The sequence below is a fragment of the Aureococcus anophagefferens genome, assembly GCF_000186865.1.
Source record: "Aureococcus anophagefferens unplaced genomic scaffold AURANscaffold_19, whole genome shotgun sequence".
Taxonomy (NCBI): domain Eukaryota; class Pelagophyceae; order Pelagomonadales; family Pelagomonadaceae; genus Aureococcus; species Aureococcus anophagefferens.
This window is the reverse complement of record NW_008705579.1, coordinates 327,094-351,555: the sequence shown is the minus strand read 5'-3', so window position 1 is coordinate 351,555 and position 24,462 is coordinate 327,094. Positions and strand designations below refer to the sequence as shown.

At 72.5% G+C, this 24,462-nt stretch overlaps 7 protein-coding genes across 7 annotated transcripts; 3 read left to right on the top strand and 4 right to left on the bottom strand.

The window, feature by feature from the left end:
- Positions 1-2,125: 2,125 nt before the first annotated feature.
- Positions 2,126-3,343, bottom strand: AURANDRAFT_66065 (hypothetical protein; the record flags this gene model as incomplete). The annotated part of the gene is made up of 1 exon (XM_009041140.1): positions 2,126-3,343. One exon carries the CDS (start codon positions 3,341-3,343, stop codon positions 2,126-2,128), a length of 1,218 nt encoding a protein of 405 aa, XP_009039388.1.
- A 360-nt stretch (positions 3,344-3,703) lies between these two features.
- AURANDRAFT_60226 (hypothetical protein) lies at positions 3,704-4,955 on the top strand (the record flags this gene model as incomplete). Its single annotated transcript, XM_009041225.1, is given in 3 exon segments — positions 3,704-4,561; positions 4,620-4,904; positions 4,919-4,955. 2 exon segments carry the CDS (start codon positions 3,710-3,712, stop codon positions 4,902-4,904), a joined length of 1,137 nt encoding a protein of 378 aa, XP_009039473.1.
- Positions 4,956-5,003: 48 nt separating this feature from the next.
- Positions 5,004-11,416, bottom strand: AURANDRAFT_66064 (hypothetical protein; the record flags this gene model as incomplete). Its single annotated transcript, XM_009041139.1, has 6 exons — positions 5,004-5,883; positions 5,934-6,352; positions 6,420-6,554; positions 6,580-7,047; positions 8,085-10,862; positions 11,204-11,416. The coding sequence occupies 6 exons, from the start codon at positions 11,414-11,416 to the stop codon at positions 5,004-5,006; spliced, it is 4,893 nt and encodes a 1,630-aa protein (XP_009039387.1).
- Positions 11,417-11,871: 455 nt separating this feature from the next.
- On the top strand, positions 11,872-14,433 carry AURANDRAFT_66063 (hypothetical protein; the record flags this gene model as incomplete). Its single annotated transcript, XM_009041226.1, has 3 exons — positions 11,872-13,121; positions 13,369-13,507; positions 14,236-14,433. The coding sequence occupies 3 exons, from the start codon at positions 11,872-11,874 to the stop codon at positions 14,431-14,433; spliced, it is 1,587 nt and encodes a 528-aa protein (XP_009039474.1).
- Positions 14,434-16,574: 2,141 nt separating this feature from the next.
- AURANDRAFT_66062 (hypothetical protein) lies at positions 16,575-18,966 on the bottom strand (the record flags this gene model as incomplete). Its single annotated transcript, XM_009041138.1, has 2 exons — positions 16,575-17,588; positions 17,851-18,966. 2 exons carry the CDS (start codon positions 18,964-18,966, stop codon positions 16,575-16,577), a joined length of 2,130 nt encoding a protein of 709 aa, XP_009039386.1.
- A 146-nt stretch (positions 18,967-19,112) lies between these two features.
- Positions 19,113-21,486, top strand: AURANDRAFT_72117 (hypothetical protein; the record flags this gene model as incomplete). Its single annotated transcript, XM_009041227.1, has 2 exons — positions 19,113-20,252; positions 20,546-21,486. The coding sequence occupies 2 exons, from the start codon at positions 19,113-19,115 to the stop codon at positions 21,455-21,457; spliced, it is 2,052 nt and encodes a 683-aa protein (XP_009039475.1).
- Positions 21,487-21,510: 24 nt separating this feature from the next.
- Positions 21,511-22,728, bottom strand: AURANDRAFT_30084 (hypothetical protein; the record flags this gene model as incomplete). The annotated part of the gene is made up of 2 exons (XM_009041137.1): positions 21,511-22,164; positions 22,204-22,728. The coding sequence occupies 2 exons, from the start codon at positions 22,726-22,728 to the stop codon at positions 21,511-21,513; spliced, it is 1,179 nt and encodes a 392-aa protein (XP_009039385.1).
- Between the last annotated feature and the right edge of the window lie 1,734 nt (positions 22,729-24,462).

Below are 24,462 nucleotides of genomic sequence, written 5' to 3'. Positions count from 1 at the left end.
GCCGCGCGCAGGAGCGCCGCGCGCGCGGACTCCGGCTCGGCCTGTCGCGCCGCCGCGAGGGACGCCGCCCGCTCGTCGTCGTCCCGCGTCGTCATGGCCAGGCCCAGCAGGCTCACGGCGTTGCCCGGGTCCAGGTTTTGGGCCGACCGCCACGCGGCGGCCGCGCCGTCCCGGTCGTCCAAGCCGTCGAAGAGCGCGTGCGCCTCCCGCGCGAAGCAGTAGGCGACCTCGACGGGCTCCGTCAGGTGGGGCCGCGCGCGCCGGAACGTCGCGAGCGCCGCGGCGTCGTAGCCGAAGCGCTCGAAGGCCTCGGCGGCGGCGAAGATTTCCGACTCTTTGAGCCGCGCCGCCTCCTCGGACCGGCGCGTGCGGAACCAGCCGACGACGGCGATCCGCGGCCGCTTCGAGGCGAGGACCTCGTGGGGCGTGCGATCCGACGACATGACGACGAGCGTGCCGCCCCGGGGCGACACGGCGACCGTCGCGCCGCCGGGCCCGTCGACGACGAGCGCGCCGCCGTCGCGGTCCGCGTCCCAGTCCCGCGGGTTCAAATAGAGCAGTACGCTGTACTCGCGCCGCTCCTGGAGCGCGAAGTTCGTCGCGCCGGACCGCCCGAGCTCGTAGTAGACGCCGCGCGGCACGTCGACGTGCTTCCTGTAGAAGCCGCCGGTCTCGTAGAACGCGTAGCCGAGCTCCGTCGCGAAGGGCAGCAGCGCGGCGCCCGAGCTCGCCGCGAGCGCGACCCGCAAGTCTTCCACGCGCGCGTTGAGTTTTCGCCGCGCGGCGACGTCGCCGCAGGCGACCGGCGGCGGCGGCCGGAGCCAGCACGTCTCGCCGGCCCGCGTCTCCTCCGCGAGGCCGTTCGACGACACGAGGTCGCCGGCGGCGTCGACGCGGCGGCTCCCGACCTTGGACGCGACGAAGCGGCCCTCGGCGCGCTGCTTCATGGCGTCGCCGCGGAAGGCGTCCGCGTCCGATTCGCTGAGCCAGTCCTCGACGACGACGAAGCCGTCGCCGGCGAGCGCCGCGAGCGCGCCCTCGGGAAGCACGTAGGGCGCCGGCGCGCGGAAGTGGTTCGGCTTTTCCGGTCGCGGTGGCGCCCGGGCGACGGGCGGCGGCCGCACGGCGACGCTCAGCGCCTCGGCGCCGCGGCAGAGGAACAGCCCGGCGAGGACCGCGAGTGTGTGTGTAGGGTGCGGTGTGGTCAGGCGGCGGCTGTCCGCGCTATTTGCTTGTTCGTTTTGCGCCATCGTTGGCATCGCGACGCCGCGACGTCGGTGCGAGGCCAGCCCGAACGTCTCGCGCGTCACACCATCGCGCGGTGCAAGGTCGACGGGAAGGCGACGCGACGGTGCTCTCCGAAGCCTCCAGCATGAGCGACGACGCCCTCGAGTCCAAGCTGGCGGCGCAGCTCGAGTTCTACTTCAGCGACGCGAACGTGCGCCGCGACAAGCACCTGGCGTCCATCATCGGCGCCGGCGACGCGACGATGCGCGGCTGGATGCCCCTCGCGGACCTCGTCGGCTTCCGGCGCGCCGCGGAGCTCCTGGAGGCCACGGACGCGTCCGCGCGCCTCGACGCCGCGCGGCGGGCCGTGGCGCGGTCGCCGGCGCTCGAGCTCGACGGCGGCGGCGGCCGCGTGCGGCGGACGGCGCCCTACGAGGCGGCCGACGACGCGACGATCGCGGCGCGCACGGTCTACGTCGAGCCCCTGGACCCGGCCGTCGACGACCACGACGCCGTGCGCGCGCGCTTCGCCGCGTGCGGGCGCGTCGTCCACGTCGCGCTCCCGACGGGCGCGGACCGCGCGCGCCGCGGCTTCGGGTTCGTCGAGTTCGCGGACCGCGCGGGCGCGCGCGCGGCCGTCGAGCGCTGCGACGGCGCGGCCGCGCGGCCCGGCGCGCCGCCGACGAAGGTCGTCACGAAGCTCGAGTGGGCCGCGCTCCGCCGGCGCTGGAACGACCTCTTCCACAACCCGACGTTCGCGCAGGCGCGGCGCCGCGCGCGCCAGGAGGCCGAAAGCGGCGCCCCGGCGCCGCCGCCGGGGGCGCCGCCGCCGAAGCGCACGAAGATCGTGCCCGGCGCGCGGCGGGCGTCGTCGTAACGCGCGTCGGCTTTTCCCCGCTTAGACCTTGGCGATCCCCGGGGAGAGGTAGGCCGGCGCGCAGCCGCACCACGCCTCGTACCCCTGCGCGGGCGCGGGCGACGCGCAGGTCACGCCCGCGTCGCCGAGGGAGAATGGGGCCTCGTCGGGCACGAGCTCGAGCCCCCCGTTTCGTCGTCGGTCCTCGTCGTCCGCGGACTTGGCCTCGTCGGGCCCCGGCCCGCCGGGCCCGTGGCCCACGGACGACGCGCGGTCGTTGCCCCGCCGCTTCATCTGGTCCACGAGGAGCAGGAGGTCGTCGGCGTCGAGGGACCCGGACCCGTCCGCGTCGAGCTCGTCGAACTTGTTCGAGTAGAGCGCGAGCTTGTCTTGGTCGAGCGCCTCCATGGCCACGAGCATGCCGATGACGAACTCCGCCTTCTGGACGCCGTCGCCGTCCATGTCCATGGCGAGGATGCGGTCCACATCAAAATCGTTGAGCAGCCGCTCCTCCGTGACCTGCTCCGTGTACGTCGTGTAGACGTTCGACAGGTTGCTCAGCGCGGCCGCGACGATGACCACGGAGAGGACGATGTAGACCGTCAGGAAGACCTGGACGTCGCCCTCGCAGCCCAGGTCCAAATCGCCGTAGCCGATGGTCGTGATCGTCGCGAAGGACCACCAGAACGCGTCCCACTCCGTCCACGCCTTGCCGCAGCTCCGGACGTGCGTGTGGCTGAAGAAGGCGGCGCCGACGAAGAGGGGGATGAGCACGAGGAAGACGCTGAGGCTCACCTTGGGCCAGACGGGCTCGACGATGGACTTTGCCTCCTTTTCGGTCCGCGACCGGTTGAACCGCTCGAGGATGTTCCGCTCGAGGTAGTCGACGAGCCATTGGCCGAGCTCGAGCACGACGGGGAAGACGACGGCGACGCCGACGAGGGCGTAGAACATGGCGAAGGCCTTGCCGCCGTCGGTCCGCGGCGTGATGTCGCCGTAGCCCACCGTCGTGTACGTGACCGTCAAGAAGTAGCAGCTCTCCTTCAGCGTCCACTCCTCGGGGCCGAACCCAAAGTAGAGCCAGCCGATGAGGTAGTAGGCGAGCACCTGGCCCACGAGCGTGCACCGCCGCACCCAGCCGTGCATCTTCCCGTGCTCGTCGACGACCATGCGGTGGCCCCCGGACACCTGGTGGACGATCTTGTCCATGCCCCCCTTCTTCACCGACGACCGCCGCTTCCCGGCGACGGGGGGCGCCATGTTCTCCCCGTCGGCGCACCGGCCCGGAGCACGCGACGGCCCCCGGCCCCCGGGAACCCGTTTACGCTCCCCGCCGCCGCTCCCGTGGTGCCGCAGCCCACCTCGGACACGGTTAGAGTAGTTCACCAAGTTCTCCCCAGCACGGTAATCCCCACGGACTTGCAGACAAAATCCTATAGCGCGCTCGCAGCTGGCAGCCTCCACACCACTCATTAGCTTCTCGCTCGCTGTCAAAAACACCCACCGTGCGTCGCGCGCAGCCCCCCCGGCGCCGTCCCCGCCCCCCGGAAACGGCCCCGCCTCCGCCCCGCCGCGCCCCGGACGCCCCCGACGCCCGACGCCCCCAAAAATCACAGGTCAAAAACAATGTCTGCCGATGATGAGGATGTCCAGGCGCTCGTGGTCGACAACGGCTCGGGCATGTGCAAGGCCGGCTTCGCCGGCGACGACGCCCCGCGCGCCGTCTTCCCGTCCATCGTCGGCCGCCCCAAGCACCCCGGGATCATGGTCGGCATGGACCAGAAGGACGCCTACGTCGGCGACGAGGCCCAGTCGAAGCGCGGCGTCCTCACGCTCAAGTACCCCATCGAGCACGGCATCGTGACGAACTGGGACGACATGGAGAAGATCTGGCACCACACCTTCTACAACGAGCTCCGCGTCGCGCCCGAGGAGCACCCCGTGCTCCTCACGGAGGCGCCGCTCAACCCCAAGGCGAACCGCGAGCGCATGACCCAGATCATGTTCGAGACCTTCAACGTCCCGGCCATGTACGTCAACATCCAGGCCGTCCTCTCGCTCTACGCGTCCGGCCGCACGACGGGCTGCGTGCTCGACTCCGGCGACGGCGTCTCGCACACGGTGCCCATCTACGAGGGCTACGCGCTCCCCCACGCGATCGTGCGCCTCGACCTCGCGGGCCGCGACCTCACGGACTACATGATGAAGATCCTCACGGAGCGCGGCTACTCGTTCACGACGACGGCCGAGCGCGAGATCGTCCGCGACATCAAGGAGAAGCTCACGTACATCGCGCTCGACTTCGACCAGGAGATGAAGACGGCCGCCGAGTCGTCCGCGCTCGAGAAGTCCTACGAGCTCCCCGACGGCAACGTCATCGTCATCGGCAACGAGCGCTTCCGCTGCCCCGAGGTGCTCTTCCAGCCCTCGTTCATCGGCAAGGAGGCGTCGGGCATCCACGACTGCACGTTCCAGACTGTGCGCCTCGCCGTCCAATCCAACGCTGCGCGCGCGCTCACCCCGCCTCCCCTCGCAGATCATGAAGTGCGACGTCGACATCCGCAAGGACCTCTACTCGAACATCGTCCTCTCCGGCGGCACGACCATGTACCCGGGCATCGGCGAGCGCATGACCAAGGAGCTCACGGCCCTCGCGCCCTCCACGATGAAGATCAAGGTCGTCGCCCCCCCGGAGCGCAAGTACTCCGTCTGGATCGGCGGCTCCATCCTCTCCTCGCTCTCGACCTTCCAGTCCATGTGGATCTCCAAGGCCGAGTACGACGAGTCCGGCCCGGCCATCGTCCACCGCAAGTGCTTCTAGATCCGAGCTGCTGCCGCAGGGAGAGTCTTCGGTGATTCCCCGGCGCGCGCCGCGTTGCTAACGACGCGTCCCTGGAACTTTATCTACGGCGCTGGCTCCTCAGGACGTCGCGCCGAGCGCGCGCGCGCAGACGCGGACCTTGGACGGGTCCCGCGCGGCCTCGCCCGGCGGGACGGCGATCAAGATCGTCTTTGCGTCCGTCGCCTCGGGGTAGACGTGGTAGTAGCGCTGGGACGGCGCGCCGCAGGCCCCGTCGCCCGGCGCGTTGGCCTCCGGGACGACGCCCGCATACGCGCCGGCGACTTGGCGCGACCCGCAGCGCGGCTTGCCCCGCTGGCCGCAGTCGGCCGTGGCGAGGTTGAAGTTCGTCACGTGGACCCCGTCGAGGAAGACCATGCCCGTGCCGAGGCCGTCGAGGTCGAGGAGCGTCGCCGCGTCGCCGGCGCCTTGCGCTTTGGAAAAGTCCGCGGCGAACCAGCCGCGGCCGTCGCCGTCGGTCCAGTTCGTCCAGGCGAGGGCCGGGCCGCAGGCGATGGCCGGCGCGTCGACGGGCGCCACGTCCGACGTGTTGAAGAGCACCGCGCCCGACGCGCCGTCGAGCGCGACCACACTGCCGAAGGGCAGGACGAGCGCCGGCGGCGCGCCGGCGGGGAAGAGGCCCGTCGCGTTGCTCGCGCGGACGTCGACGGCGGCCGTCGCGTTGGCGTCGCAGGCGTTCCACTGGGCGCAGGCGTGGACGCCGAAGACGACGGACGCGGTGTCGTTGGCGAACTTGAGGAAGTAGGCGTGCGGGCACGCCGCGACGCACGACGGCGTCGCGAGCGCCTCCGGCGTCGCGCCGAGCAGAACCTCCGCGTAGGCGTCGAGCGTGCCGTGGACCGCGGCGAGGTGGGAGAAGAGGGGCTCGTGGCGGGAGCCGTCGCTCCGCAGCGGCGCGGCGTTCGCGTAGCGGACCTGGGACGCGGGCGGTTCCGGGGACCTCGCGCGGGAGCGGACGACGCGCGGTCGCGCGCCGTGTTCTCCGCGGACGACGCGCCGCCGAGGTCGGGCGTCGCCGTGGACCAGTTGCCGTAGTGGTTGCCCCCGTGCCACATGTAGAAGTTGTGCATCGCGCCGCCCGTGGCGACGTAGGACGCGACGCCGTAGGCGACGTCCGCGGGCGGCCGCGCGAGGCTCGGCAGGCCCCAGGCGTCGTACCAGAGCTCGTCCTCCGTGTACCAGGCCGGGTCGGCGCCCGGCGCGGGGGGCACGACGACGTGGGCGCTCGCGGGGCCCTGGTCGTGGGGGCAGCCGTTGCCCGTGTGGAGCGCGTCCGGCGCGACGAGGCTCACGAAGCCGCACATCATCCAGACGAGCTCCGGGGCGACGGCGTCCGCGAGCGCGTCGAGCGCGTCGACGTAGGCGACGGCGGCCGCGTCGGACTTGGAACCGCCGTACTCGTTCTCGATCTGCGACGCGACGATCGGGCCGCCTGGAGACGTCGGGCCGGGTCGCGGCGCGGCATGCAAGTGGGACGCGGTTTGACGCGCCGTTGCGCGAGAGGTGGGGCTCGATGACGGCGAAGTGGTCCCGCATCCACCGGCCCGTCTCGTTGAGCCACGCGGTGTTGTTCGTCCGCGTCTTCATGCCGGGCACGTCGTGGATCCAGGCCTGCGGAGCGGTCGGGTGCGCCAACGTTGCTCGCGAAGACGGCGCGACGCGGCGCGCGCGCCGGGATGCCCCCGGCGGGCCACTCGGCGCAGACGTAGGGCCCGAAGCGCCAGAGCACGAAGAGGTCGTGCTCCGCGGCGAGCGACAGAAAGAGGTCCACGTCGCCGTTGAAGCCGTAGTCGTAGGCGCCGTACCGCGTCGCGCTGTGCTTGTTCCAGAAGGCGTAGGACTCGATGGCGTTGAGGCCGTTGGCCCGCGCCTCGGCGAAGAGCTTGGGCCACATGGCCGGCGTCGACCGCGGGTAGTGGATGGACCCGGACAGCAGCAGCACGCGGCTCCCGTTGACGAGGAGCGACCGGCCGTCGCGGGCGATGCTGTAGGGCCGGCCCTCGAGCTCGCTGTAGCGCCGGACGACGCCCGCGGCGGAGGCGGCGGCGAGGAGGAGGCAGAGGTGGGAGAGGACGACCATCTTTGTTCTCGTCGCGAAGCCGGGCTGCTTGGCCGCATCAAGCCGATCTTGAAGAGCATGCGCCGATTGTTGCTCCGCCAGCGAAGCGTGAGATCGGCTTCACCACACCACCTGGCCCGCCGTTTGGCAAGGATCGCGACACTTAGACGCATCGTAGAAGCAAAGAATACCGACCCTTAACGCTCACACACCACCATGGGGAAGAGCATCGGCGGCATGAAGGACCTCATCAAGCGGAACAGCACGGCCAAGGCGGAAGAACCCAAGGAAGCCGCCCCGAAGGACGAGGCCGACGCGTCGTCGGTCGTGTCGCAGGAGGACGCGCCCGCGGACGAGCCCAAGCCCAAGCGGCCGCGCGCGTCCCCGCCGTCGCCGCCGCCGGAGATCGACGTCGACGGCGCGACGGGCGTCGAGGTGTCGGCGCGGATCGTCGAGGCCATGCGCGCGCACGCGCGCGGCACCTACGACGCCGCGGCGCTCGCCTCCGAGCTCTGCCGCACGGCCGCGGAGAAATCCGAGGCCTTCGCGGCCTACCTCGAGACCTACCAGGGCGACGACGCGGCCGGCGACGACCTGCGGAACCGGTCGCGCGTCGAGGATTCGCCGCCGAGGCTGAGCGAGCTCGTGGACGGCGAGCTCACGGGGACCCTCGTCGTGCCCGAGGCGTCCGAGCCCTACTTCTCCGAGCTCCGCCTCGCGTACCGCGAGGACGGCGCGCTGCCCGCGTTCCACAAATTGGAGCGGCTCAACTACCTCGCGTTCGACGGCGACGAAATCCGGCTCAGCGCGAACGGGACGCCGCCCGTGACGCACGACGCGGACACGGGCGAGGGCTTCTCGGTCATCGGCCTGCTCGACGCCATCGCGAAGACCATCGCGAAGCAGGTCCCGTCCGCGGCGACGGTGTCCTTCAAAGAGATCGCCGAGAACTCGCACCTCGACGGCGTCTGGGACCTCAAGTTCTCGGTCCAGTAGGCGCGCAAGCTACCGGGGGGGGGGGACTAACCGCCCTCCGACGAACACAAACTTCGTTAGCGCGGCGGCGGGTAGCGGTCCAGCACGGGGCTCCGCGGCGGCTCCTTCGGCGCGGGCGCGGCCGCGACGGCGGCGGCCTCCCCGGGCGCCTCGGCGACCGCGGTCGCCTCGACGTTCGCGAGCAGCGCGTCCAGGAAGGACGCCGTCGGCGGCCGCCGCGCCGACGGCGCGGGCAGCTTCAGGAGCGCGTCGCGGATCTCGTCGTACTTGGACGCGAAGAGCTCGAGCGCGACGCCGACGTTGTACGAGTTCCGCCCGACGTTGTTCGACGGCTCGAGCGGGTCCTCGATGAGGATGAAGGCGTTGGGGACGCCCGGCGCGAGGCGCCGGCCGCCCCGGCGCACGGAGAAGCCGCAGGACTCGGGCGCGAACTCCAGACCGAAGAGCTCGAGGAAGTCGAGGAGCGCGAGCGCGACGTCGCGGTGGCTCAGGTCCGCCTCGTCGTCGTCGCCCCGGGGCGCGTCCCGCAGGAGCGCGTCGGCGACCTCGGCGCCGTACAGAGCCCCGCGCGTCGCGAGCGTCGGCGTCCGCGCGCGCGGGTGCGCGGACGCGAACGTCGGCGCGAACGACGCGGACGGCTTCGGCGACGCGAGGGGCGACGACGAGGCCTCGTCCTTCGACGGCGGCGTCTTCGGCGGCCGCCGCGCGGGGCTCGACGGCGGCGTGCGCTCCGACGTGCGCCGCAGCAGCCGCTTCGCCGTCGCGTCGCGCCACGCGTCGTCGCGGAGCGTCCGCTCGCTCCGGAACCCCCGGGACCGCAGCCGGTGCTCCGCGGAGCGCTTGGCGTGGAGGCGGGAGTAGAAGACCATGAGCAGCACGGCGTAGGACGGCAGGCCCCCCGTGTAGGCGTCGTTGAGGCCCGCGGCCGCGAGGAGGCACCGCACGGCGAGCGCCGCGGGCGCGAGCTCCGGCAGCCGCGACACGAGGCGCTCGCAGAGCGCCGCGGCGGCGAGGCCGCTGTGGCCCGCGCAGTCCAGGGAGATGTCGACCTTGACCAGGGGGCCCATCGGGTGCCACGCCGCCGTGTCGACGACCGCGCGGACGACGGGCACGCGCGCCTTGTCGAGGACCTTGTCGACGCGGACGCCGTCGGCCGCGCGCAGGTACTGGGCCAGGCGGTGCAATACATAAGTCGGGTTGCTCAGCAGCTCGTCGCTCTCGCGGAGCGCGTCCCAGCCCACCACTACTAAATCCAGGTCGCTGTCCCCGAAGTCGAGCCCGTACGCGCACGACCCGAAGAGCTCGACGGTCATCCCGCCCGCCTCGGGGAAGGCCGTGGCCACGGCGCCGCGCGTCACGGCGACGGCCGTCTCCCGCGGCGGCGCCGCGGCCGCCGACGCCGCGCGCTGCCGCGCGCGGAGCGCCGCGAGCTCGCCGCCGAGCGCGGCCAGCGACGCGTCGCGGTGCCGCCGCACGAGCCGCGCGAGCCCCCGCGCGTCGTCGCCGGCCCCCGCCGACGACGCGCCCCGGGACCGCCGCCGCGCGACGCGCGCCGCCGCCGCCGCGACGGCCGCGCGCGCGTCGCCGCCCTGCACGCGCCGGCTCCGCTCCTGCTCGACCTCCGCCGCGACGACGACGCGCCACCGCTCGCGCGTGCGCTCCTCGCGCTCCCGCGTCACGTCGGAGAACGGGCAGGAAGCCAGGTGCGCACTGAGCTCCTCGCCGCGCCGGCACGACACGCCGCAGCCCATGACCGCGTTCGGGCAGACGACCAGGTACTTCTCGTCCTCGTCGCCGCCGCCCGACGGCAGCCGCGGCGCGCGGTCGAGCTCCAGGGCCTGGTCGCTCGACGCCGGCGCGCGGGGGCACGACGCGAGGTGCGCGACGAGGCCCGACCGCGCGCACGCGTGGCCGCAGCCGAAGCACGCGTAGGGGCAGACGACCTCGTAGTCGTCGTCCCAGGTCTTGGCGTTGACCAGCTCCTCGAACCAGCGCGTCGAGGCCGTCTCCAGCAGGAAGGTGTCGGAGACGCGGCGCCGCTGCTCGCCGGCGATGGCCTCGACGGCCCACGCGCGCCGCCGGCTCCGCTCCGCGCGCTCCTCCTCCTCGAGCTCCGCGAGCACGACGAGCCGGCGCGCGCGCTCGGCCTCCGCCGCGCACGTCGCCCAGGCGGCCCAGGCGCGCCGGCCGCCACCGCCGCGGAGCTCGAGGTCCTCCGCGCGCGCGCGCGCGGACGCCTCGACGGCCGACGCCCACGCGGCCGCGTTCCGCGCGTGGAACGTCCGCTGCGCGCCGACGTCCGCCGCCGCGGGCGGCCCGGGCCGGAAGACCGTGCGCGCGAGCCGCAGGAACTCGAAGTTGCCGTCCGCCTCGTCGTCGTCGCGGGCCGGGGCCTCGAAGCCGTCGGACGGCCGGAAGCCGTCGTCGCGGGCCGGGGCCTCGAAGCCGTCGAACGGCCGGAAGCCGTCGTCGTAGGCCGGGGTCTCGAAGCCGTCGAACGGCCGGAGGCCGTCGTCGTAGGCCGGGGTCTCGACGCCGTCGAACGGCCGGAAGCCGTCGTCGTAGGCCGGGGCCTCGAAGCCGTCGAACGGCCGGACGCCGTCGAACGGCGCCGGCGCCGGCGGCGCGCCGGGGAAGTCGCGCGGCGCGTCGTCGAGGCTGAAGTCGGGCACGAAGGCGACGACGTGCGGGTTCAGCGTCGGCGTGAGCGCCTGCGGCGGCGAGCCGGCGGCCTGCGCGGCCGCCAGCGCCTTGCGCTCGCGCTTCACGGCGGCGCCCGTCTTCCGCCGCCGCCGCGCGCCCGTGCGCTCCTCCTTGGTCTTCTTCGCCAGGCCGCGCGCCTCGCGGCTCAGGCGCGGCGGAGGCTGCCCGGCCATCGGGTTACATGTTGCTAGGATCTCTGTGTTCGTCCCAGCACATGCCCCGGCCGGCGGGGAGGGATCGTCAAGGGATGTCGGCCACCGGCGCCGCGCGCGCGGGGACGACGCTCGGGTGTTTGTTTTCGTCGCCGCCTCCTCGACGCCGCGCGCTCCGTCGCCGCGCGCACGCGTTCCGTCGCCCCGCGCTCGCTCCGAGTCGGCGCCGCGGACGACGGCGACGGCGGACCTACGACTACTGTTACCCGCGCCTAGGCCGACGCGCTCAGGCTGTATATCTGGCAGGGGAAGGGCGGCTCGCCGTCGCACTTGCCGTAGGCGACCGTGACCTCGCTGCCGCTCTTGTAGCCGGCGATCTTGTCGCCGTTGAGCGTCGAGCGCTTGCCCTTGCAGCCGCCGTCCTCGAACGCGCCCGACGCCGTCTCGAAGATGTACTCATAGCCCGTGAGGTCGTCGCCTGAAAAGGTCACCGTCGCCTCGTCGCCGTCGGCGACGACGGAGAGCTTGAACGGATCGGCGCCGGCCGTGACGTTCTTGCCCATGATATTCGTGCCGATGGTCGTCGATTGCGCGCAGTACATGCGCCTACGGTTGAAACTTAATGTCGTGTTGCCGTCTTCTTCCGACGCTGCCCGCGCGCCCGTCGTCGAGCTTGCGGTAGGACGCATCGATCATCATGAAATCGGCATGCGCCTGCGAAGCGACTGCCTTTGCAACGCGAAGCGATCGGACGAGGGACGCCGGCGCGCACCGATGCCGAAGCGACGAGGCTGAGGGCGGCGATGAGGCGCATCATCTGGCTCCAATTTCTCGTCCGGTCGACGAGTCGGGGCTGCCTCTTCGGAATCTCGCTCAGTGGCCTAGCGTATGATGCCCTAGCGTTGATCGAGGTGGCCAAAGAAGCTTGTGCTGATTGCAGCTCGGATCGGCGTCGCCTGTAGCACTTGGCCGCCGCGATCCGACGCCGCACGCCGCGCGCACCACCGCGAACGCCATCATGAAGCTCATCGCCTACTCGACCATCGCGTCCACCGCGTGCGCGTTCGTGTCGACGTCGCCGGCGGCCTCCGCCGTCAGCCTGCGCGCCGTCGAGGCCCGCGCCGTCGAGGCGGCGCCGGCGCGCGACCTCACGGGCCGCATCCCGGACTGCCCGGCGACGCTCTGGGACGACCAGAACATCGACGTCGCCGCGGCGCGGCGCGGCGCGGCGCCCCTGCCCGAGTGCCCGACGGAGCACGTCGCGCGGCTGTCGAGCGCGGGCCCCGAGTACTTCCGCGAGCGGAGCGCGGCCATCCTGGGCGACCTCGAGAAGCACGGCTGCGTCTGGTTCCGGGGCTTCGACCTCATGAAGACGGAGGCGGGCTTCCGCCAGTTCTACGAGGCCGTGGGCCTCGACCCGTGCCTCGACCCGATCCACACGTCGGGCCTCCGCGCGTTCGCGTCGCAGTCCGACGCGCTCTACGAGGAGGTGAACAAGGAGAGCCTCGCCCAGCACTACATCGGCCTCCACCAGGAGTCGACGCACAAGAAGACGGCGACCTACGGCGCCTTCGTGTGCTTCAAGCCCGCGACGGTGTCCGGCGGCGAGTTCTTCATCGCCGACGCGGCCAAGATCGCGCGCGACCTGGACGCGGACGTCGCGCAGCGCATCTACGACAAGAAGATCCGCATCTCCGTGTCGAACCTCGACCTCAACTTCCTCGAGGCCGCGGGGCCCTTCAAGGAGGGGCTCATGGAGGGCGCGAAGAACGCCGTCGACACGCTCGTCGCGCCGAAATTCGACATGGACCTCGAGATGATCTACGGCGCCGACGGCAAGCCCATGCGCCTCCAGGCCGTCGAGCAGGTCGCGAGCCCGCTGAACCGCCACCCGAAGACGGGCGAGCTCCTCTGGTTCTGCAACATCCACAACCACGCGCGCTACCTCCGGGACCGGCGCCCGTGCACGGTGCCCGAGGTCGGCATGACGGAGGTCTACCACGGCGACCTGTCCGCCATTTCCTCCGACGACCTGGACCACATCAACGCCGTCTCGGAGAAGAACATCGCCAAGATCCCCATGCAGCCCGGCGACGTGCTCCTCGTCGACAACTACCGGATCCTCCACGGCCGCGACACGTTCAAGGGCGACCGCTACCACGCCGTCTCCTGGTTCGGCGGCCTCGTCAAGGACCGGCCCGCGGACTACGACGACGGCGACGACGACGCCCAGAAGCCCGGCGACCTCCTCAACAAGCTCATCAACAAGTACGTCGTCGACGCGTTTTAAAGCCGCGGCGGAGAGAGCCGCGCGCGGCGCGCGATCGCCCCGTAACGAGCGCCCAAGGAGCCACGTGGTCTGGTCGCCCGCGGCAGCAGGGCGCGCTCAGTGGGGGCTCTGCTTCGGGCACTTGCGGCCGCCGATCTGGGGCCAGATCTTGAACATGAAGAAGCCGAGGCGGTTCTTGATGTTGCCCGGGAAGGACGTCCCCGTGAACACGTGGCCCGTCGGCAGGTGCGAGACGCCCTTCTTGGGACCGACGGAGATCACCGTCGGGCAGAAGGGCCGCTTGTACCTCTTCCTCGGCGCCTTGCCCGCGAGCACCGCCTTCACGTTCGCCGCCACCGTCGCGACCATCGCGTCGATGGCCGGCGTGCTCCACTCGCGGTCGCCGCAGCCCGGGAAGTCTGCGACCTCGCCCGCCGCGAAGACGCGCGTCTGCTTCTCGACGCGCAGATGGTCGTCGACTTTGAGCTTGCCCGACGACGTGCACTCGAGCATGTCGAAGACGTCCCTCGCCTGGGCAGCACAAGAGTGATTCAACGTCGCTTCAACGTGAGTGTTCCGCGCGCGCGCGTTCCGGAAAAAGCATCCACGCTTCGAGACCGTTCCGAGAGATGATCGCTCGTCCAAAAGTCAGCCGAAACGAGTGGAAAACGGCCGAGATAGGAGCCTTTGAAGTTGAGAATTTCGCTCTCTTGTGCTGCCCTGTCCCTCGCCGCGAAGCGGTTGCCGCAGCACCAGAACCCCAGCTCCGCGGCGACCTCGGCGCCCTTGGCCGTCGCCACGGTCCCGCTCAACGGGATGGGCCCGTCGAGGTCGAGGAACCCCTTGGGCAGCTTGTTCTTCGCGACCTTGTCGTCGAAAATTAACGTCACGCCGAGCTCCGTGAGAAACTTGGCCGCGGCGGCGCTGAGCTTGTCCCGCTTCGCGTCCGAGCCGCCCGCGGACCCGACGAGGAGCCGCGGGCCGCTGTGCACGAGCGTCACCTCGCACGCCGTCGCCGTCGCGATCTCGCCCGCGATCTCGACGCCGACGGCGCCGCCGCCGATGATCACGCAGCTTTTGGCTTTTTCGATGGCCGCCTTGCACGCCCTGTAGGTCGCGACGCGCTCGCTCACGGGCGCCGGCGACCGCCTCGCCGGGAACGCGACCTTGGCGCCGATGGCCATGACGACGGCCTCGCAGGGCAGGCTCGACCCGTCCGCCAGGAGGACCTGGGGCTGCTTCTCGTCGTTGAGCAACATGCCCGTGGCCTCGTTCTGCACGACCTTGCCGCGCCTCAGCGCCTTGTCGTAGGGCACGAACTGCTTCCAGGCCCAGCCGTCGTCGACGATCGCGCGCACGCTGGGGATGGGGATGTGGTAGGCGGCGCACTGCTCGACGACGGTCACCTCGCAGCTCCCGTCGAGCTTCTTCGCGATGCCGATGCCCGCGAAGCCGCCGCCGACGACGACGACGCGCCGCTCCGGTTTCACCGACATGTTTTTTGGACCTCGAGCTCGAGCTTCACTCGATGCACGCGCTGGACCTTCACTCGATGCACGCGCTGGACCTTCACTCGATGCACTTCCTGGACCTCGAGCTTCGGCCGACGCGCCTCGCTGGCGTCGTCGGGCTTCAAAACGACGAGGAACGCGATGGCCAGCCCAAGGCGTTGAATTAAATCTGCAGTGCAGCAAGGGCAGTCCACGATAACAATCCTCGACCCAGGGCCGGTTTGGCAGACCGCAAGGTAAATGTTGGCTGGCTGGGTGGCTCGGTCGCTGGCAGCCACCCATTTCTTCAATGTAGACGTTGCATGTGCAAATCTTGCGATTTTCGCGCGGGAATCATGTCAAAATCTAATTAGGCGCCCGGAGTGGCCCGCCGGGGGTGACGGAAGCGCGAGCGCCGACGCGCGTGGCCGGCGGCCAGCCGGTCGCCGCAGCCGCCCCAGGACGGCGCGGCGCGCCGTAGGCGCGCGTTGTAGAGGTTGTTAGCGAGGGGCCGTTTCGTGGACTGGACGTCCCTGGCTGGCTGGCTGGGTCGGCCCTGGGCGGCTGGCTGCGGTCTTGGCCTGCCCTTGAGTGCAGTGCAAATTGCAGTGCAATCACATCATCAACACCGGCTCGCAAGCGTAGCAGGCTATGGTTTGGGAACAGGCATCGAACTCATGCGTCTAGGCATCGTCGCGGCGCTCTGCGCGACCGCGCGCGCCTTCGACGTCGTCGGCGTCGAGGTCCTCGCGTCGCAGCTTCTGCCCGTGGGCTTCGCCTTCGGCAACGACACTTTGGCGGAGCTCAGCGCCTGCCGCTTCGCGCCGGGCTCGTCGACGCGCGCGACCTTCGCCGACGACGCCGGCGCGCTCGTCGCCGCCGACGTGACCTTGGATCCCTTCGCCGTCACGCCGCGCTCGCGGGTCGTGCTCGGCGGCGGCGGCGTCGACAGCGAGGGCCTCGCGTACGACGCGTCCAAAAACCTCTACGTGTCGAGCGAGACCGAGGCCGACGCGTCCCTCGGCATCGGCGCCTACGACGCCGCGACGGGCGCCCTCCTCGCGTCGCCCTTCGCGCTGCCGCCGGACGCCGTCCGGAGGGCGCGGAAGAACGCCGGCTACGAGGGCCTCACCGTCGCCTCCGGGCCCTGCGTCGGCGACGCGGACGCGGCGTCGGCCTACGTCGTCACGACGACGGAGTACGCGCTCCGCGGCGACGCCAACGGGACGCGCACCGTCGAGGCCTGGCGGCTGCCGCCGAGCGACCCGCCGGCGTTCCCCGCCGTCGCGCTGACCTACGCCGCGTCGGCGACGCGAGCCGGCGAGGCCCTCGGCGTCGTCGAGTTCGAGGCGCTGGAGCGGTCGCTCCTCGTGCTCGAGCGCGACTACACGCCCGGCGTCGGCAACCTCGTGCGGCTCTTCGAGGCCGAGGCGCGCGGCGCGAGCCTCGAGAAGCGCCTCGTCTTCGAGTGGGACGGCGACGGCGCGCGGGGCCCCGGCGGCAACGCGCTCTGGGACGACCTCGCCGTCGACAACTACGAGGGCATGTGCCTCGCGCCCGCCGGCGCCGACGCGACGCAGCGGCGGCTCCTGCTCGTCAACGACGACAACCGGAATCCGGACCAGATCGGCACGCAGTTCGTGCTCCTGCGGCTCGGGCTCGCGGCGGCCGGCGCGTCCGTCGAGGCGCCAAAGGACAGCGCGGGCCTGCGCGTCTTCATCCTCATCGTCACGTTGGGCATCGTCGTCCTCGCGATCTTTTTCCTCGGCCGCGTCGTCGCCGCGCGCCGCGCGGCGAACGCGCCGCCGGTCCTCGGCGACCCGGGCCTCATGCTCACGTCGCTCCACTTCGCGCCGCCGGACGTGTCCGGGCCCTACGCGCCCGTGCTGGCCAACGACAACGACGGCGACGAGTCGCCCCGCGCCGTCGACGCGGCGCGCGCGGGCCTCGTGTAGTCCTCCCCTAGACGGCGCGGAGCACGGCGCCCGACGACGGCGCCCGGCCGCCGACGGAGAAGCCGCCGTCGGCGTTGAGCTGGACGACCGTGCCGTTGCGGTCGCCGGCCTGGTGGTCGTAGAGCTCCTCGTGGTGGGGCAGGTGGCCGCCGACGAACTCGGCCATGAACGCGTTGAGCTTCTTGTAGACCTTGGCGTCCGCGGGGATCTTGTCGCCCTCGGCGTGCTTGCCGAGCGTGGCGATCTTCCAGTGGAAGGAGATGCGGTGCGACATCGCGCCCCACGTCGCGGACGGGTCCAGCGCGTGGAACGTCGGGCAGTTCTTGTCCAGGAACTGGATCGCCTTCTCGCCGACGGCGCCGACGAGCACGACGAACTTGACGCCCTCGATCCACTTGGGCATCTGGCAGGCCACGGCCGCGCCGCCGGAGAAGCCGAGGAGCGCGTCGCACTCGTGGTGGTGGTACGCGTCGAAGACGTGCTGGAAGCAGTCCATGGCCACCTCGGGCTTGCCCCCCTCCCACCAGGAGAAGTTCGGCGTCGTCTTCCAGGCGGCCTCGTCGACGAAGGGCTTGCAGCGGCTGTCCGGCGGGCCCGCCTTCGACCGGAACGGCCCGTCGACGAAGAAGAGCTCCGCGTCCAGCAGCCCCCGCGCGTGCGCCAGCTGCTTTTCGAAGAGCCTCGCCGAGGACCGCGACCCGTGGAGGCAGAGGATGCGCGGCTTCCTCGTCGGGCGCGGCGCCCGCTGCGTCCGGACGTGGCTGATCATGCCGCGCGCGACCCAGCCGTCGCACGGCTTGAAGATCTTGACGCGCTCGACGCCGTCGTACTCGTCGTTCGAGTCGGCGACGCACTGGACCTCCGTGCCGCCCTCGAGGATGGTCTTGCACGGCTCCAGCAGCTCGGGCTCGTCGCGCACCCAGCAGCCGGGGCCCCGCACCCAGCGCCGGCAGCTCTGCTCGGGGCCGAAGCCGGGCTCCGTCTCGTACTCCGGCGACCCGGCCATGGCCTCGTTGAGCGCCTGCTGGATGCCGCCGTGGTCGAAGGAGGCCATGGCAGAAGACGACTCGCACAGCCACTCGAGGCAGCCCGGGCCCGGGGCGGCACCGCATGAAGTTCCTGGCAACACCAAGTGCAACGATGGCGCGCCCGGGCGGCATCCCCGCGGACCTCGCCGACGCCGAGGGAAGCCCGCCTACGCACCTTTAGGGCGGCGCGGCCTCCGTCGGCGGCGGCGGCGGCGCCCAGCGCGTGAGGGCCCGGTCGTAGCCGCCCGCGAGGACCGCGGCGCCGTCGGGCGACAGCGCGCACGCGTTGACGACGGCCGACGGCCCGCAGACGGGGCACGCCGACTGCCAGCCGCCCGTCCAGGAGATGGACGTGCCGCAGCCCTCGCAGTTCTCCGCGACGCCCGCGGTCGTCGTCGGGCCCCAGCGCGGCACGGCGAGGGCCGCGGGCCCCGAGACGGCGCCGCCGCGGCCGACGTCGCGGAGCTGGAGGATCGCGCTGTCGCCCTCGGCAGGCACGGCGACGGCCAGCAGGCGCCGCGCGCGCGTCGACACGGCGTTGACGCTCGTGCCGCAGCGCGCCCGCCAGAGGAGCTCCGGCGCGCCGGCGCGCCAGCGCCACAGCGAGAGCGTCCCGTCGGCGCCGCCGGCGACGAGCAGGTCGCCGTCGAGGTCCACGGCGTAGGCGTCGGCGCACTTCGACGCCGGGTCCGCGCGCGCGTCGAGCTTCGCGACGAGCACGGGGGCGAAGGGGTCCGCCGGCTCGCCGGCGTAGTCGATGGCGAGCGCGTCGCCGAGGTCGCCGTCGTCGCCGTCGCTGTCCTCGGGGTCGATCTCGAAGGGGCTCTCGTCCTCGGGCAGCTCGTAGCACGACACGAGCGGGCCGTCGTGGGAGCCCAGGACGCTCAAGGCCAACGCGAGGCGCCGGCCGCGCAGCGCGACGGCCTCGACGGCCGCGGAGAGCGGCCGCGGCGCCGCGGCGACCTTGAAGACGAGCGTCGGTGCGAGGCCGGCGTCGACGCGCCAGATCCGGACCCGGCCGTCCTCGTCGCCGGCGACGAGCCGCGACCCGTCGGAGGCCAGGGCGCGCACGCCGCCGCCGCCCGACGCGAGCGCGGCGCGGCCGGCGGCGTCGCCGGCGATCGACCGCAAGTGGATCTCGCCTCTCATCGTGCCGCCGGCCGCGACGACCGCGCCGTCCTCGAGCCGGAGCAGCGCGGCGCTCAGCACCGTGGACAGGTCGTCCCAGCGCCGCACGACGCCGTTGCCCGCTGCTGCGTAGACCGTGAGAGCTTCATCATCACCGACGACGAAGAGATTGTCGGGACCGAAGCTGATCGCATGGATGATGGCCTCTCTCGGTGCTGGGACCTTCTTTACCCAGGCGGCCATAGTGATGCGAACCCCGGCTATAGTGAGAGCTAGAGCGTCGTTATATCGCTTCGCACATGCCAACACCGTGAATGGGAGCACGAGGCTCTTGCCACAAAAAGGCCTCGCCGACATAGATCTTCACCAGCAGCCTGGTTGATCGCGGTATGGCGCCGCCGCCGCTCAAGCGCCTGAGGCAGACCGGCGACCTGCGCCTCACGGCCGAGATCGACTATGCCAAGCTCCTCCACGCGGCCCAGGTCCTCGAGGAGTCTTCGAACTTCGCCTGCTGCCTCAGCGGCGACCGCGGGAGCGTCTGCGCCGGCTCGAGCGCGGGCGTCGTGACGACCTGGGACTTGATGGCCGAGGGGCGGCCCGTCGCCGCGACCTGGGACGCGGGCGTCGGCGCGATCTACGACATGGCCGTAAACGGCGACGTCGTCGTCCTCGGCGGCGACCGCGGCCTCGGCGTCGCGGCCGCCCTCGACGTCGCCGGCGGCGGGCCGCCGGCGCGGCGCCTCGCGGCGGACGCGGCGCCCTTCCGCAACGGCGCGACGCCGCCGACGGCCGAGGTCAACGGCGTCGCGCTGGACGGCGGTGCGGCCTGGGCCGGCGGCGGCGACGGCTTCGTGCGACTTTGGGATTTGGAAGCGGGCACATGCACACAGTCGACGCGCGCGCACGGCGACATGGTGCTCGGCGTCTGCCTCGCGCGCGAGGCCGGCGTGCTCTGCAGCGTCTCGGAGGACGGCACGGCCGCGTTCGTCGACGGCCGCGCGCCGGGCGTCGCGCGGCGCCTGCCCGCGGGCGCGACCGTCGCGGCCGCCGTCCGCGACGCGGACGCGGCGAGCCTGCCCGCCGGGGCCCGCGGCTGGTGCGGCGCCGTCCACGTGGACCCGACGGCGACCTGGGTCACCGTCGCCGGCGGCCTCGACGCCGACGCGGCCGCGCGCGCGCGCCGCGGCGCCGCGGCGCCGCCGCCGGGCGGCTGGCTCGCGACGCTCCACGCGCCGACGGGCGCCGTCGTCCGCGGCGGGGCGACGCCCGCGGCCGTGCGCTGCATGAGCGCCGACGAGTCCACGCTCATCACGGGCGGCGACGAGGCCGCGGTCTCCTTCTGGTCCCCGAACGCCGCGCAGGCCGGCTGCGCGCCGCGGCGCCGCCAGCGCGTCGACGTCCCCGCGGTCTACGCGCTCTGCGTCGCCCACGACCTCCCGGACCTCCTCGAGGACTGCGGCATCGCGGACGACGACGACCTCGGCGCGGCCAGCGTCCTCTTCGCCGCGGGCGCCGCGCCCGTCGTCGACGTCAGCTCCGGCGAGACCGAGCTGTTCACGCTGGCCCAGGCGTAGAGGCTAACTCGCGGTGGCGTCGCGCAGGCCCGCACGCGCAGGGCGCGGCGACGGACTCGCGCCGACGACGGCCGCGCCGGGAGGCCTGCCGGGACGCATGTTGCCGTCAATCAAGGGTGGGACGTCGTCGCTTCTGGCGCCCGCAACTAGGTGAGGCGCGTGGCCCGTGAGCCGCACAACCGAACCCGCGCGTCGCTCGCGCCCGGCCCTCTCGACGAGTGTCCCGCGCCGCCGAGCGCGCCCCGAAGATGGGCAACAACTGGACGAAGGAGGACGGCGACTTCCAGCCCATCGAGGGCGAGCGGGGGAACCGCAAGTACCAGCGCGAGGGCGTCGGCGTCGGCGAGCAGGCGCACCGCGACGGCGCGCCGGGCCGCGACTACCGGAGCCCCGGCGTGGGCGCGAGCCCCGGCGACTACCGGGGCCCCGGCGGCGGCCCCGGACGGCCGCCGCCGCCGCCGCCGGGCGCCGCGAGCGAGGCCGCGACGCCCACGGGCCTGCAGGCGCCGGGCCAGGTCTTCCCGGCCGGCGCCGGGGGCGCCAAGCCCATGGACGTCGACGGCGGCGGTGGCGGCGCCGCGCCGCTCGACGACGACGACGACGAGGTGCCGACCGTCTTCCGCTGGGAGCACGGCGGCCGCGTCGTCTACGTGACGGGCACCTTCAACAACTGGGACAAGCAGATCCCCATGCACCGCAGCGGCAACGACTTCACCTACATCCACAACCTGAAGAAGGGGAAGCACGCGTTCAAGTTCGTCGTCGACGACGAGTGGCGCTTCGCGCCCGACCAGCCGACCGTCGCGGACATCGAGGGCCGCATCAACAACTTCATCGACGTGTCGGACTTCGACGCCTACACGGGCGACGAGAACTTCCTCCTGCGGCGGACCAAGTCCGTCGGCGGCGAGCTCTACACGCGCGAGATCCCCGACCTCGACGAGTACACCAAGGACCCGCCGCCGCTGCCGCCCCACCTGCGCCACATCATCCTCAACAAGGCGCCGCCGTCCAACGACCCCAACGCGCTCCCCGTGCCCCAGCACGTCGCGCTGAACCACCTCTACTGCACGGCCATCAAGGACGGCATGATGGTGCTCGGCGTCACGCTGCGCTACCGCCAGAAGGCCTGCACGACCGTCTACTACAGCTGCTCGTGACGGGGGAACCCCTTAAACGTACTCGGGATAGACCTCGCCGGGTATGGGTCAACTTAGGTGACGGGCTTGGCGAAGTTCTGGTAGCCCGCGCCGAGGCACGCGGACCGGACCGTGCCGTCGCCGTTGCGCGTGAGCTTGAAGCGCACGCCCAGGAACTGCCTGATGAGGCGCAGGCGGCCGACGGCGCGGTCCGTCAGCGGGCCCGTCACCGCCGAGCTCACGTCCTCCGGGCCGAGGGCCATGAGCGTGAAGAGGAGGGGCTGGCCGTGGTCGTCGCAGACGCCGCCGCGGTTGACCTCGCCCAGCAGCACGAACGCGGCGGCCTCGCCCAGGTCCTCGGGCGTCGGCCGGTCGCCGGCCTCCGTGCGGTACCAGTGGGCGTCCAGGTCGGCGCAGAGCACGCGGTCGTCGAGCGTCTCCGCGACGAGGCAGCAGCCGAAGCCGGGGGAAGGAAAACAGTCGCGCTTCGCGGCCGCGTCCGTCGTGACGCGCACGTCCGCCAGGAGCCGGTTCAGGGGGCCGCGCGCCGCGGCGACGCAGCGGTTCGCGAGGGCCGGCGCCGACCGCGTGCAGTAGGCGACGCCGCGGACGCGCTTGACGAGGCCGACGGCGTCGAGCGCGGCCGGCGACAGCTTGCGAATAGGCGCGCAGGTCAGCACGATATTCCCCCGCGCCGCCGACGCGCACGCCGCCAGCAGCGCCTCGGTCTTGTCCTCCTCGAGCACGGCGGCCTCGCGGCGCGCGACGCGCACGCCGCAGTCCTCGACGCCGAACGCCTTCAGCAGCGGGAGCGCGCCCGCGCGGATGGCGTCGGCGCCGCGGCACGCGCCGTCGCCGCAGGTCGCGCCGAGGAGCGTGAGCTCCAGCGCCGCGGCGCCGAAGGGCGCCAGCGGGAGCACGGCGTCGAGGAACCAGCCGACGGCGCGCCCGCTCCGCGAGCAGTCGTGCTCGACGGAACCGCCGGCGAGGAAGCCGGGCGCGTAGCGCAGCGTCGTGCCCGTCTCGTTGATCTCGATGCGCGAGCCGCTCGTGAGCTTGTCCATGAGCCGCACGAACGACGCCTCCTCCTTGCGCAGGCCGGGCGACTCGTCGTCGGCGCGGATGCCGCCGATCTCCAGCTTCTTCCGCGCGAGCGTCGCGAGCACGAGGCGCGACCGCAGGTCCTTGGCGCCGCGGAGCTTGATGACATCGGAGTTCAAGCTCTCCTTATGCTTCTTTTGCTGCGGCCGCGGCGCAGCAGCCGCGCCGGCGGCAGTGGTGCGCTTGCCCATCGCTCGATTCCGCCTCGGCCGATCGGTGTCGACCCTGCCGGCCAGGTGCCGTCAACGGTCTCGGAGCGTCACACGGCGCCGAGCCGACGCCCCCGTGCCCCCCAGACGACCCATAACCGCCCCCCCGACGCCCGCGGAGTAGCGCTATGGGGCAGTTCGACGAGTTTCATCGCGCCCTCGAGGCGAGACGACGGCTCAAAGAGCCTGAGAATAACCCGCTCTTCCTCTGCTTCCTGCTCATATTCTTCATGTGCGCCATCGCCGGCGGTCTCTGGGTTTGGCGACGGCGTCGCCAAACAAACAAAGCAATGCGCCGCGATGCCGCCGCGATGCCGCCGCGCGCGCGCGCGATTCGCTCGATGCGCTCGTTTTCGCGACGAATTCGCGAGACGGTCGGACGCGTCGCGCGCGAGCCCCCCCCCCCCAAACCGTCACGCGGCGCGTCGCACACGAGCCCTTCTCCCGAAACCGTCCCACATCGAGTAGGCGATGATCGGTCCCACGTGCCGCGAGGCGCTGCGGCGGAGCCGGCCCGCGGCGGCCGTGCGGAACCACAAGCTCTTCAGCCCGCGGAACGAGGGCGCGGAGACGGTGGAGCCCGGCGGCTACGCGCGGACTTCCGTGCTGACGCCGCCGCGGAGCCGGTCGTCCGTGACGCCGAGCCGCGACCGCGACGCGCCCACGAACCCCATGCACCCGCCGTCCGCGCTGAGCCCGTGACGTCGGACGATATACTTTAGCGCAGGCCGGGGCCGAGGCGCGGCTCGGAGCGGCCGAGGCTGGCGAGGACGCCGTTGCCGCCGAAGGGGTCGAGCGCGATCTTGAGCCAGTGGTGCTGCGTCCGCGCGGCCGCGAGCTGGTCCGCCTTGAGCTGCGAAACGTCGGCGAGCTTCAGGAGCGCGGCGTAGGCCGCGCCGGCCTTGTCGAGGTCCTTGCGCCGCGCGACGAGGTCGAAGGGCGGCTCGCCCTCGACCGGGCCCAGCTCGAGGGCCCGCGCGTTCGCGATCGCCGCGCAGACCGCGTTGTGCGCGCAGAGGCGCCCGAGGGCGTGCATGCGGTGGGCGGCGGCGTAGGCGTCGTTGCGGATCATCGCCGCCGCCGTGTTGCCCGCGAGCGCGTCCGCGTAGGCCGACGCGTAGCGCGCGTCTAACGGCGCCATCTCGTGCGCGTCCGCGTAGGCCGCGAGCGCGCCGTCCAGATCGCCCCGGGTCTGGCGGATGGCGCCGAGGGCGTGGATCGCCGCCGCCGCCTCGCGTTTCAGGTCCCCGGGCGCCGGGCCGTCGACGCGGTCGGGGAGGCGCGCGTCGTCGACCGCGCGGCCGCAGGCGACGGCCGCGGCGTCGTAGGCGTCGGCGGTCTCGAAGCGCGCGAGGCCGCCGCAGAGCATGCGCCACCAGTGGGTCCGGAGCCCGCGCCTGCTCGTGACCCCGCATTTGGCCGCGAGGTCCGCGACGGCGGATTCGGCGTCCGCGTGTCCCTCGAACGTGGACGCGAAGGCGGACCCCGAGGTCTCGAAGGTCGTCCGGCAGGCGAGGGACGTCCGCGGCCGGAGGGGCGGGGCCGGCGCGAGGCCCGCGCGGCGGAGCCCCGCGGCTAGAGCGCAGCCGACGACGGCGACGGCGGCCGCGCCGCGCGCGAGGCCCGCGCGGGTCCGGCCCGACGAGCGCGCCCGATCGGAGAGGGCCTCGGCGAGGGCCGCGTCGTCCCGGCGGCCCTGGGCGGCCGCGCGCGACG